At 37.0% G+C, this 13,688-nt stretch overlaps 1 protein-coding gene across 5 annotated transcripts in view; it reads right to left on the bottom strand.

Moving 5' to 3' along the window:
• The window catches only part of ttc14 (tetratricopeptide repeat domain 14), a 15,415-nt gene extending 1,727 nt beyond the window's left edge, over window positions 1-13,688 (bottom strand). Inside the window, exons 1-13 of one of the 5 annotated variants that reach the window (XM_015360877.2) lie at window positions 13,546-13,688; window positions 13,054-13,237; window positions 9,092-9,213; window positions 6,965-7,164; window positions 5,709-5,793; window positions 4,729-4,858; window positions 4,384-4,524; window positions 2,771-2,842; window positions 2,433-2,552; window positions 1,409-1,531; window positions 1,005-1,122; window positions 537-636; window positions 10-119 (exon numbers count right to left, since the gene is read on the bottom strand). In XM_015360877.2, the coding sequence (XP_015216363.1) occupies window positions 565-636; window positions 1,005-1,122; window positions 1,409-1,531; window positions 2,433-2,552; window positions 2,771-2,842; window positions 4,384-4,524; window positions 4,729-4,858; window positions 5,709-5,793; window positions 6,965-7,164; window positions 9,092-9,213; window positions 13,054-13,187 (1,317 nt within the window). In that variant the 5' untranslated portion in view covers window positions 13,188-13,237; window positions 13,546-13,688 and the 3' untranslated portion in view covers window positions 10-119; window positions 537-564. Of the gene's footprint in view, window positions 1-9; window positions 637-1,004; window positions 1,123-1,408; window positions 1,532-2,432; window positions 2,553-2,770; window positions 2,843-4,383; window positions 4,525-4,728; window positions 4,859-5,708; window positions 5,794-6,964; window positions 7,165-9,091; window positions 9,214-13,053; window positions 13,238-13,545 lie in introns of those variants that run through there. The other 4 variants (XM_006637460.3, XM_015360876.2, XM_015360874.2 and 1 more) reach the window with 4 other exon arrangements.

Raw genomic sequence — 13,688 nt, 5'->3', positions numbered from 1 at the left:
AACATTTACCTTTTCTCTTCTTTTAATATCTTACGTAATTTTTCTGCACTTGTCTCCACACTTTTAGATTTTTCCTTTTCTTTTGACGCTTCTTCTTCTTCTTTCAGTTTCAGAGTTTTCTTTAATGCAGTTAATAACCGAGTAAGACAGCAAATGAGTGACGTAAGATGTGCACATATTAGATGTACATGGAAGACATCAATAGCATTTAAAAGGTGTATCGTTGAGGGGCATATTTTATGACATTTAAACAAAAAAGTATTTTTAAGGAGAATTCATTTATTAAAACATTTGAAAAAAATAAGGGAGATTTATGTCAGGTGGGCAAGTTATAAAAGAATGAAATGTTTTTACAATCAAAGGTGGTCAAAAATAGCAAACATTTTTTAAAATGATATGGAAGTCCAAGCAAAATGTTTTACAATTTGAAAAAACAATTCGTTTTAATTTAAAAACCAAAAAATCATTTGTTCCAATATTTGTTTGGAAAATAAATATTTGCATTACCAGATGAAGTTCATATTCCAAATACAAACCATTTTCCATCCAGAGTTCCAATTGTTTTCACCAGGGGAGTGAGTGAGATATTGCAGCATCCCAGTACAGCCAAGGAGCAATGTCCCAGATCACCAAGACATGTACACAAAACAACACTTCATCAGTATTACAACAAATAGACTCCTTTCTTTTAGAATAGGCAGAAACTAATATGTGCTTAAAGTTTCAGGATGCTACCACCCAGACCTACTACATTTTTAGAGAGACCATATTGAATAGTTAAATCTTATGTGAGGAATGAGACGCAGTGGATTACAACTACTAAAAAGAAACAGAACAAACTGGACAAATTACTACAAACGAACTGTAATCCTGTCACCTGTAATTCCATAATTATATGTTCACAATAAGGAAAAAAACTCTGGTTTATATTGTAAGACCACAATGTTATTTCACTATACATGTTAGCTAACAAAAACTGCATTTTGATGATTGGGTAATCTCACCTGGATGTGTAGCTGTATTCTTTTCAAAGCTTCATCTGCCTCTTGGAAACTCTCATCTAAAGTCAGTGCCTTTCTGTACAAGCCCTCTGCAGTCACAAGCTTCTCTTCTGCTTCTAACCTGACGAACAAAATAAAAAAAAACTGAATTACATGCCTCCCAGAGGAACAGAAATTAGATAAATTATTTTATAAATATATATAGGTGGATGCATCATACACCATTCATAAAACTGAACCATTCTGTATTTTCCAAATTATTAACAAATATTTTAGGTTAATGTACTTCTTAGAAGTGCAGTAATTTTTTTGCTTACTACTTAAAAATCTGTGGTATGAAATGATATTGAGACGGTTTTAAAAAAGCATATATGTAACATTTCATACAAGCAAAATTAAAAACTTACTGGCCACCTCTTTCTACTAATGTTTGGCAGAGGTATTTCTTAGCATTCCTGTGTGTTGGGCAACTCTCCAAAGCCAGCTCAAAGTCATCAATGGCTTTAGTCAGACTACCCTTTGTTGCATACCTGGAATACGAAACAAGATATATACCAATAAAAAACCTGGTGTATTTTGCTTTTACTAGTTTAATATATATATATAAAAACATTATATTTATCAGTGGTATATTTTCAAAGTTTGTTGAATACCAATTCACCTTAACATATTAAACATCCAGGGGTACAAATTCAAACAGCAGGCTACATTACTGATGTCCAGAGCTTATTTTGTGTTGGTGCTCATTCCTAGCATCTCTGCTGCATAAATAATTATATCCACTCTATGAGAATGCTGTAGATTGTCATGGGCCTGTCCACTGGGCAAGCTGTAATGGACTCTTTCAAATACATGGGTCAAGTACACATACTCTACAGCTGTAAGGTTAAAAAAACACAGTGCTCTTTATTCACAGAGAGGGACATCCAAGCAAACAAACACCAAACATAAAACCTAAGCTCCACCTGAACTACTAAACAAACTTCTTCACAGAGTCCTTATCTATCACAACTTGGCAGCTAAGCTGCTTACTGACTTCACCCATAAACAATTAGGTTTGAGAAAAAAATGTGTAGACAGACTTAGTCTCACTTTAAGCGTGTCTGAAGTTCTCAAAACTCAATTCATTTCTCAGTTGCTCCTTTCTCCCATCCCTCTGGCGAATGTGCACTGCAGTGGATCTCCGTAAGCTTGCACAACCTGACCAAATAAGACAGCCTCCGCTACCTGCTTTGTAAACTGTCACCTGACTATATTGCTGTTAAGCAATTGGGAGCCACTGGGAAGAGACAGAGCTGGAGCTCATTCCCACAGAGTTCCAGAGGATTCTGGGGAATGTTGTCCAGACAGTGGTGTGCTCTCAGATCCACCCACCATTAAATTTTGTTTAAAACACAGCTAAATACAGAATTTATGTTCAGAAATACTTACAATGCACCACGTGCTACTAATGCTTCCACATTGTTTAGATCTATTTCGAGGGCCTTGTTGTACTCATTCATTGCTTCCACATGGTGTCCCGATTTAAAATGATCAACTCCAATCTTCACACTGAAAGTGACATATTCGAAAGGAAGAACAACACTTTATCCATCTGTACAAAGCACCATCAACACGTACACTACTTCAGAATCATAAATGAAAATAAATTAGTTTGTTAGGAATTTTTCCAACTAATTTTAGCTTAACTATGCTATTTATTGTTTTTATAAAAATCTGGTTTTTACATAAACTAACGCAGTCTGCATACGAAGAGATGACATACATACCATTTCAGTGCCCAGGAAGCTGACTGCTTTTTTCTGATGAATGTTCCATAATCTTCTCCTAAAAAAAATTTGCTATAAAAAACAGCAAAAGATTTTTAAAAAGTACATTGGCATTTGTTAAACAGATTGAGCTTGTAGCAAGTCCCCTTCACTTCAGCCCTTTATCAGACCTACCAGGTCCACCTACCTGAGCCATTTATCTGAGTTTGTGATAATAGCACCTTTAAAGGTGGGTTTTCAAAGTGTTTACAGAATGACAACAATTAAACAAATACACAAGATATGCACATTCAAAATATACAGGGAGAGTAGACAGTAGATGGGGGTACTGGATATGGTAGGAGCAGAGGGAATTAGAAGAGAGAAGGTTGCGAGGTGGGCAGGGGGACGATAACAGCTCAGACGGGTACTCAGGTGCCAAGCCATACAGCACCTTGTAGTTGAGCATGAGAATTTTAAAGTCGACACAAAACCTGACAGGAAGCCAGTGCAAGGACTCCAGGATAGGAGTAATGTGATCACTTACACTAGACCTGGTCAGGATTCTGGCTGCCACGTTTTGGACATAATGGAGTTTGCTCAATGTGGATTTAGAAATCCCAGTGAGTAACGCATTACTTTAGTCAATTTGAGTACCGTCAGCATAGAACTGATAGTTGAGGCCATATGATCTTAAAAGCTGACCAAATGGAAACATGTAAATGCTGAAAAGTAGGGGGCCCAGTATTGAGCCCTGAGGAACACCAGACTTAAACTGAATGCTCAACAAACTGTGACAAACTAAAGCCCAGGTAGGGGGACCCAGCCATGCTCACCCAAAAGTCTGCCACTACATTAGGTACTCCAGTTACTATCTGCCCATGACACAATCCAGTCTAATACTAGGAACTTCAGGAAAACAGCATTAAAGTGAACACTTCATTTGATTCAAACACCTGGGTTGCTGAAAAACTGCACTTCTCCCATTCATTTGACAGCCCTACAGTTGTTTTTAGTATGAATATCATGCTTTTACATGAAATATTCTTGCATGACTAGAAATCAAGGTTCAATTACTTAAAAACGTACCGTGAACCTATAAATATTATACCATATTTAGGGACTAAGGGTATGAATTTGAATAAAACCAATCTAATATACAATGGTAAATACAACAAAAATGGGAAGTAATCTATCAAAACTTAATAGGCACATAGATGAAAAACCACAATCATTTGGCTCAGCTAGCTCATTTGATTGCTAGTAGCTAACTGACCTGAGTGTCTCATCCAGCCGCTCATGTAAGGAACTTCAACAACATGGCTGGACAATTTGTTATAGACATCCACAATCTCTGGTGAAAAGCGCCCCATGTTTATTTTTTAATGCACTTCTCCTTAATTTCTAATTACGTTCTCTAGTTCATGATCCATTACTTTTTAAATAAACTCCTAAATGATTTGAGCTAAAGAAAGGCTTTACATCTGATACATGGTAAAAAAGTGCCCACAATAACACTCTACAATATGATACTTTATGCCACTTTTCAGATTTTCAGACAGAAAGCAGTAAATAAGGTCAGGCTATTATTATGCAAAAAGGTTTATTGGAGGATATGAAAATAAAATATGTACCTCTGTAATCCCCTCATTAATGTAGGGGGTTCTTCTTCACTGATTCCCAGCTTTCCCAAAAGAAACTCTACAGTGGATGGATTGGCGAACCCCAGCTTGTGCTCTAAAACATTCTCATAGCTTTGTTCATTGTTGCTCAAGCTACTTAAGCGGGTAAAAGAACAAAACATGAAAAACTGCATTAAGACATAACTTAAGACAAAAATATAATTAGGGGTATTCAATAATACCGATTACCTTAAAATAATTAGATTAACAAGCACATTTCACTGTACATTATTTTACAGAACCTTTGTTTATTTCCTTGCAGGAATGTAACTTTAACAGGTACATGTGCTGTCTCACCTGTAATGGGAAGGCATGTCATCAACGCTTATAACACCAAGCTTCAGGTTTGAAAGGTGGGGTGAGATAGAAGAATTATGCAAGGACACTGTCAGCTTCCCATGATAGCGATCAATGTCCTTTACTCCAGCTACAATATAAAATAAAGAATATTTGCTTTACATGTACAATTAGATACAAGTGAATATCTATAATACATATAAGAATAATTATACAAATAAAATGAAAAATTTATAGTGAATTAACCACCCTTTATCTGAAACAATTCTAATAATTCGTTCACTGTTTAACAAACATTATTAAACCACACCCTATCAATATATTTTTCCAACGTGAAGTTATAATCCAGCTGTTTGTTTAAACAAACCAGGATATTGGTAATAAATGTATGTCTAACAAGTATAGCTTAGCATTAATAAAATGAATTAGTAAATAAAAACATTTCCACACAGCTATACACAGTTGAAAATAGTATGTGGCAGTTAGAAAAATAGAGAATTACAGGTAAATTGTTTTTCATAATTTATAGCACACTTGTCATTTTAAGATTAAACAAATTTTTATTTTATTAGACATTTAGATTCCTAATAAAACAGTTAAAACATCTAAAAAAATAATTTGTTAGCCATCAGTTTTAAATTGAGGCACCCGCATTACAAATTGTGAACCCATGCCTTTTCGCTATTTTTGAAACCAGTTCCTGGCTTCCTTTTCTAGATGTATTTTACTAAAGAACAATGCTTAAAGAACCGATGACTTGAGCTCATTTCTCTATTTATTTTAAATGTGCATTTGTTTTGCTGGCAACTGCACATATAGAACTTTGCACATGAAGATCAATATTTGTGCAGTTAACATGGAAAAACATTTTCCATCTGCTTTTTGGATGTTGTGCACTCTGCCATATGTTATGGCCCAACATTTTAGCATTTTAAAAAATGGGAAAAGCTATAAACTGTATATGGCATCAAAATAATTACCTCTTATTAGGTCTCCAGTCTGATAGTAGGACAGAGGATCATCATGGTTGCCATGGCATGGCACATCTCGTACAGGACAGAGTGCCTGAAAAGGACAAAATTAAAAACAATGTCCACATCAACCAAGAACTCTTGTGTTCCTAAAGCACTCTTAACATCTGCTATGTAGGAGTATTCCACAGTTCTACTAAATTTAGTATGCTTCTAATTAAATGCAGTAAACAGAAAATCAAAGTAAAACTCAGTAACATTATATGTATTTTTTTAAAGTTATTATGCAGAAACAAATTCAGCACAAAGGATGAATTTAGCTTCCCTTCTTTAACAGTGACCCAAACACAGATCCAGTTTCTTCACAAAATGTACATGATTAGTACAGACCCCTGATGACAATGGGTGCAGACTATATGTTAAGCTTTTGGCCCTTTCTCCTTTACTACTCTATTTTCAAGTGAAGACAGTCTTTACTTCTCAGGTGGAGTCCGTCTCATGTATCCACGAGAAGAAAAATAAAATGTAGGATTAAACTACCCCCACTAAAAATTAAAACAATATTGCAAAAGAAGTAGCCTTTATAACACAAAAGTACCCAAAGTTTCCTGTGATGTTCAAGCACTTCCTTCTTTTCAAGCAAGACTGTAAGTCCCATTTCTGAGTAGCTGATACAGCTGACCTGTTCACAGCTCTGATCTTCGTACCTATGACGTTCTACTGTATTAGGTTTGCTATTGGTTTTCACTTTGGGTTAAGCAAGGTCATTCAATCAAACTGTATGAAAACTATGTTCATTATAGTCCCTATATATCTGCTTGTTTGGACGCAGATTCACTTATTTACACAAGAAAAATATTTGGTGCAGAAACAAATATCAGAAAACAAAAATCTGTATTGTAAGACGGTTTCCGATACTTCTATAACATTGCTTTCATGCTTAGTAATAGGAACATACAGTGCTTAGCTTCAGATTGGTGGGTAAAGTATAAAGCTATACTATAAACATTAATTAGTATGTCAAAGCAAAAAAAAAAACAACAGATTTATACAGTTTTCACCATGATATGAATACATAGAATATACTTTTTATGGACTGAACATAAATTTTACTTTACTTTATAAAATTAGGAAAATAAACAGTAAAACCAGAGACACAGAACATTAGTAATGCCCCTGCACTCCTTCTTCTTAAGGTTGTCCCAGGATTGTCCTTAAGGATGACTCTTTGTCTTGATATGGTCCATTACAACAACAATACTCACTATTATTTCCAGGTCTTCAATGTCTCTCACAAATCCTCCACCCAAACATATAAGTGTGACAAAGAAGCCAAATTCTCGAATAGACGTGATCCGCCCAATCACAATGTCTCCACGTTCAATATCACGGTAGAACAAGTCCCTTCTTTCACTGAATGGGATATCCATGAACTGTTCCAGAGGTGGCATGATGGAATAAAGGTCTAGGAATACAGAAAAGTAATAGGTGCGTATATAACAATTCCACTCATAAACATGAAATAATTTTACTGTCAAAGACCTCAAATTAGAGGAATAATTAAAACTCAAGTTTGTGTCAAATCTTTTTTTCCTGCTGACAGTCACATACGTGATAATGCACTGCATAATCTGAAAGTGTATAAGCAAGGACTTACGAGATATTGTTCAGGGAAAATAAGAAAATACAATTTAACTATTACTTCTCAGACAGGAAGAATCACTTGTTTTGAATTCTACTCTTTGGAAATGACCAGGAAAGCTAGCAAAATCGAAGAGAACCATTAGGTTACCGTGATTGGAACACACTTCAATGATCTCTAAAAACAAATATGTGCTATCAACAATTAAGCTTGATCTCACTGTTTGTCGGATTAAAATAAAATTTTACTTAATGCAGAAAATCCAACTACAAAAAACTGAAAGCTCACAAGTATGATGTATACAACTAGAGCACCAATGCAAATTTCCAGGATTGTCAGTCTTCTTGTGCATTTCCAATGCCCTATGCTGACAGAGTAAAAGAACTCAACTTTTTTCTGTTTTGAACAAAAACTAAGAGGGAGTCTGATAAAAAATATTCAAAAGCATCAAAGGCACTCACAAATTCAGTGGACTTCAAAATAAGAAACATAAACATAAACACACAACCTGAAGTTTATGGTTAAAACCAAAACCAGGACACACTCCATTACCCAATCTGTGGGAGGAGTCTGGAACTAATCACCCAGTCATTTTGCTGAAGCTGATACCCTGACAGTTTTCAAGAAACAACTAGCCAATAATCTGGGATCAATTAGCTACTACCTACCAGAAGTGCAGATTGGCCAAATATTTTCCTGTTTGGGAATAAGGGTTATGTTCTCATACGAGGATCAGAAAACTCAATACTATCCTCTCTTTTGAAGAAAAAAAATAGCCAATGCTTAGAATATGACCGAGAGAATAGTTTGTAAACAATTGTTTTAAAATGCTGTAAAGATAAGCAAAATTAATGCATCTGAAAGTTCTAGAAGCAATCCAAGCTCTTCTGTGTACATACCTGCACATTCATGAATAACTGCCAATTTTAGACCACACTAGTGTCACTGAGTTAGAGCAGGTAGAAACAGAGTTCATAGAAAGAATACACAGGTTAAAGAGGGGTGCCTCAATAAATTATATTGAATGAACTGTATTAAAATTGATTTCACTTTAAAAGCAAGAGTCGTAGACTGGAACAAACAGCAGAATTTAAATCTTATACACAGGAAAAAACTTTGCACTGGAAAATTTCATATTGGTCTGATATCATAGGGACTGAAGATCGTTAAACGATGCATCTGTGGCTTGGACATTCAGAAGCGCGGGTGCCATATTTAGCACTATTCAGTAGTGGGGAAGTGTCAAATGAGATAAAGTGTTTATACACATCTAATCAAAAGCCTTTAACTCCCCAGGTGTAAAATGCTTAACCCAGAAAATACCAGTTAAGATGATGGAAAATACTGTGATGTGAATGTATGAGGCACAGAGTTGAGTCATTTGGCAATTTTAAGACATGGCTTGATGGTGTTATGTCAAAAACAACTTAAAAGAGAAATAGAACAAGTAAAGGTTTATTCCATGCTGAAAAGAGAAGGGACATTGTGTTTCTTTTCTTCTCTTTTCAGCATGGAATAAACTTTTACTTGGTCCTTTGCAGCCTACACATGCTGACACAGCTACCCACTTGACCTACTTAAAAGAGAAATGTCTTGTGATCTACTTCTTCTAACAAACCTGAGGTTTGAACTATACTAGTAAAGAACTCGTTTCTTGACTTCAGTATCTCAAATATAGTCTATGAATCATACAATAAAGTCATGTCTTCTATTAATAAATTGAAAACTACAGAAGTATGTATAACATTACCTTCAGTTTCCTCTTGAATATAATTTACTGCTGTACCAGAATTCCATGAAGGTGCAAACAGAAGATCTGCTTTCCTTGCGATGAACTGTTCCACTGCAACATTGTTACATTCCCTCTCTTTTCTACAGAACACAAACATGTTGGTTTAAGAGGCACAAACAACTTATGAAATGATAGCACAATACATAAGTACAACAAATAATAGACATTAAACATCAATAGTTTTTTTATTGATCACGAAGTCAAAATATATCAGCTGGTAAAAAAAAACGTTAATTCTTTGTAATTTGTAATTTGAAAGAACAGAGGTTTCAATCTTGGTTTCCTTACTCAATTTCAATCAGTGTTTGCACTATCTGGCCATCATACAATTTTCTCCTCAACTCAACTGAAGACATTTCTCACTAATTCATGACATCTAATTCACCGTAGATTGGTGCTACAGGTACTTAATATATTAAGAGGTAAATTAAATAATGTGCAGCACCCAGGTTGATGTTGTATTCCATGTTAGGATGAAGTGAGTTTGTTCCTGTATGAAAACCAGTTTATAAGTGCAATTAATTCTAGGAAGTAATAGAAGCCATGGTCACCTTGACACATTAGTTAGATCTATTTCTGAATTTCATTTCTGAAATACACACCTCTTAGTAATGAATAATATCTTTTGAATCATATCATTTACTTAAAAATCCTCAAAAATAAAGAACAGACATGGTGTATCTATCCACCACAGCTGAATGCAAAACTTTTAGATGTTTCTGAAAAAACACATGCAAACAGGCTGGCAGGAAAAAATATACTGTTGTCTAAAAGCACGGCAGTTCAATGCGTCCTCTCATTTGTGGGAGATGCTGCCTTTGCATATAGTAAATGCTTTTGAATTCTGATTTCTATTTCAAAAGTACAGTAGGAATGACAGTGCTGAGAAAGACTGTGAACCCCCAATACAGTTACTGTGAACATAACTTCATAGCATGGTACCAGTTTTAATTAAACAAGGGTCTTTACTAAAAGGTTTTATGGCTACAAGTTCAATTTTAGTTTTGAGATGCAATGGTATATGATAAGAAAAAAATTAATAGAACCTGTGCATGTAAAAATAATAAATCCCTTAAGTTATAATAAATAATAAAGCACAATTAAGGTAGTGATTATAATCAGGTGGTTAAATTATTGGGTAATTTAGGGAGTCCTGTCCTACACAATGGTCAGAAACCTTGTAAGTTTGTACTTCACCATACAGGTAAACATCATGCCACCATCAAATGAGACTGTGGAGGACAACAACAAAAGAGCGGTTATTGATGATGATGCTCATGAGTCTGGAGAAGGTAACAAATCATGTCTAAACATCTGGGGTTCTATCCACTGCCAGTCAGTGTACAAATGTAAAACATTTGAGACAATGGTGATGTTATTTATTGACTTCAGCTCAGCCTTCAACACAATTATGCCAGGCAGACTGGTGGTCAAGCTCAGGGGTCTGGGCCTCAGCAGCTCTATCTGCAACTGGGTCCTGGACTTCCTGACAGGTAGACCCCAAGTGGTGAGGACTGGAAACAAAACCTCATCCCCTCTGATCCTCAACACAAGGACCCACCAGGGCTGCTGCCTGAGCACACGGCTGTATTCTCTATTTACACATGACTATGTGGCTAGATTTAACAGCAAGTGCTTCAGGTTTGCTGATGACACCACAGTAATCAGTCTAATCATCTACAATAATGAAATCGCCTACAGGAGCGAGGTAGCAGAGCTGGTGGAGTGGTGCCACAACAACAACCTCACACTTAACGTCGGCAAAACAAAAGAGGTTATAGTGGACTTGAGAAGGCACAGAGGATGTCAAACACCCATCATCATTCACGGCGCTCCAGTCGAAACTGTCAGCACATTCAGGTTCCTCAGCCTCCAGATCACCGAGAGGCTGCGCTGGTCAGAGAACACTGGTGCCATCCTCACTAAAGCCCACAAGCACCTCATAATAATATAAGAATAAACTTTATTTTATATAGCGCCTTTAAAGGTGGCTTCTCAAAGCTCTTTAAAGGATGACAACAATAATAAATAAGAATACACAATACAAAATAATCACAATATATAGAGGAGACCGTGGATGGTGGTACTAAGAAAAGCAGAGGGGTGAAGAATGGAACCAGTTAAGTAAAGGCTTTTCTGAAGAAAAGGGTTTTGAGTCTGGATTTGAAGGAGTTTAGAGAAGGTGACTCTCTGATATCCTTGGGGAGAGAGTTCCAGAGCTTGGGGGCATAACAGGTGAAGGCCCTGTCACCCATACAATGTAGACAGGCCAGGGGGACAGTAAGGAGAGCAGAATTAAAAGAGCAAAGGTTGTGAGGTGGGGAGTAGGGCGATAATAGTTCAGACAGGTACTGAAGTGCCAAGCCATGCAGACCCTTATAGGTGTGGATTCCCAAGTCTACACGGAATTTGACCGGAAGCCCGTGCAAGGACTCCAGGATAGGAGTAATGTGAACACCTGCACTAGACCTGGTCAGGATTCTGGCTGCTGAATTCACTTCCTGAGACAGTTAAGGAAATGGGGCATGAGCAAGACAACACTCACTTACAGTGTTGTATGGTGGAGCCACAGTATAAGACAGAAAAGCCATACAGAGGGTTGTGAGGTCCGCACAGAAAATCACTGGGACCGAGCTACCCTCCATCGACCGGATATATCACGACCAATGCCACAAACGGGCTCGAGCTATACTTCAGGACCCAATTCACCCTGGCCAAGATCAGTTTTCACCCCTGGGTATCAGAACACTGAGGTCACAAAGAACCCCAGAGTAACATCTAAGGATCAACATGCCTCTCTCACAATAACTAAAGCCTATGTCAACTGGAAGTGGCTAGTGCCAAAGTTCATGCCTCAGCGATCAGGAAAAGACTGAATAGGAATGGATTTGATGGGAGAGTAGCCAGGTGCCCTACTACACTCTAAAAATAACATTGTCTTTTTAACCCTAACCCTTCTCAAGATTGCCAATAAGAGCAATTGAACGATACACCAAACTACCCAAAGTATGTTCTCTGGGGGCAGTCAAGTCCAAAATTGAACTTGACGGCCATACTGAGAAATATTTTGTGTGCTCTATACCAAACACCACCATCTAACAGAAGATCCTTGTCCTTACAGTTAAGCATGGTAGTGAGAGCATCATGGTTTGGAGCTGCTTTGTTGCCTCATGACCCAGATGGTTTGTCAGTCATCCTTGGCACAACCATGAATTGGGGCACTGTATAAGCAAATTCTGGAGAACATCTGGCCATCCATTTAACTGAAGCTATGATGCAAGTGGGTCATGCAGCAAGACAATAATCCCGAACATACAACAGAATACAGCTGAGGAAGAGATTTTGAATTTTGGACTTTAACCCCACAACAATGTTATGCTAGGATCTGTTCATATGAATAAACCCTTAATTGTCACCAAGTTGAAGCAGTTCCGTGAGAAAGAATGAGTTAACGGGGTTTCCAGCAGTTTTATACAGGCCAGGTGACCTGTTGTAGAGACTTGCAATTCTGTTAATAAACTAATGTGTTTTTTAAAAATAGTATGCAATCACATTTTTTCACATCTGCCAGGGTGCCGAACAGAGCAGATGTGAACGTGTCCAGAGGGAGATCTGGCCCAAGACGCTGCAAAGAGCTGAACTCTGTTAAGGAACACAAACGCTCTCAAAACAAATCAGTGTATCACCGATTTTAGACTTTTATTTATATCTAAGCACATTTTACGTCTAAAATATACGAGAATATGAACAAACTTATAGAGTTCACAAACTTTTTCTCAGCACTGTACTCTTACACCAGAACTGACTTCATAATGCAATAGTAGCCCCTATTATGTGCTTGATTTTCCCCACGGTAAAAAAGCATGTACTCTGAAAGGAAAACTTTAGAAAACAAGAGTTAAAACATTAAAAAAACGTACCTCTGATTCAATGCCTTTGAGACATCTCCTGCGATGAATTTAAAACCCGGGTTTTCGAGCTGTTCGCATTTCAAAAGGGAGAACAGGTTGTGTCCGTGATAAGACACCGACTGCCGCAATAGCTCGCTGTCCATCACGAAGCTCCAGCTACCCGGTAAAAGGACATTTCAAAGCACAGGACGTTCTGAAATGCCAAACATGCTAATTATATTTCTGAGATTTACCACGAGGCCAGACAATTGCATGTAACGCACTGAAGCTACGATATAACATAAACTGTCTGTTTCCATTAAATATATAATAATATTTCTTGGGCCGAAAGGAAGAAAGGAAGATAAGTTTCAACAGACTGTATAGTGTATCAGACAAACAACATTTAATGTTAGTAAACATTAAAACATGCGATGCCAAATATATACAACCGAACAGCCAGAATGTAACAAGGCTGCTTTATTCTCTTACAACGCTTAATAGAAACAAAACAAAACTTACATGGAACACGAACTGTGGCTTATAAACGCATCATACCGACGTGAAAGCAAAATAAATAAGATGAAATGCGAGAACTTCTCTGGCGACTCACTGCATTACTCTCTAACCGGAACCTCCGCTGCGCAACGGAAGTGTCACAGAGT

Source organism: Lepisosteus oculatus, chromosome 13 (genome assembly GCF_040954835.1).
Source record: "Lepisosteus oculatus isolate fLepOcu1 chromosome 13, fLepOcu1.hap2, whole genome shotgun sequence".
Lineage (NCBI taxonomy): Eukaryota > Metazoa > Chordata > Actinopteri > Semionotiformes > Lepisosteidae > Lepisosteus > Lepisosteus oculatus.
This window is presented reverse-complemented; position numbering and strand designations above follow the sequence as displayed.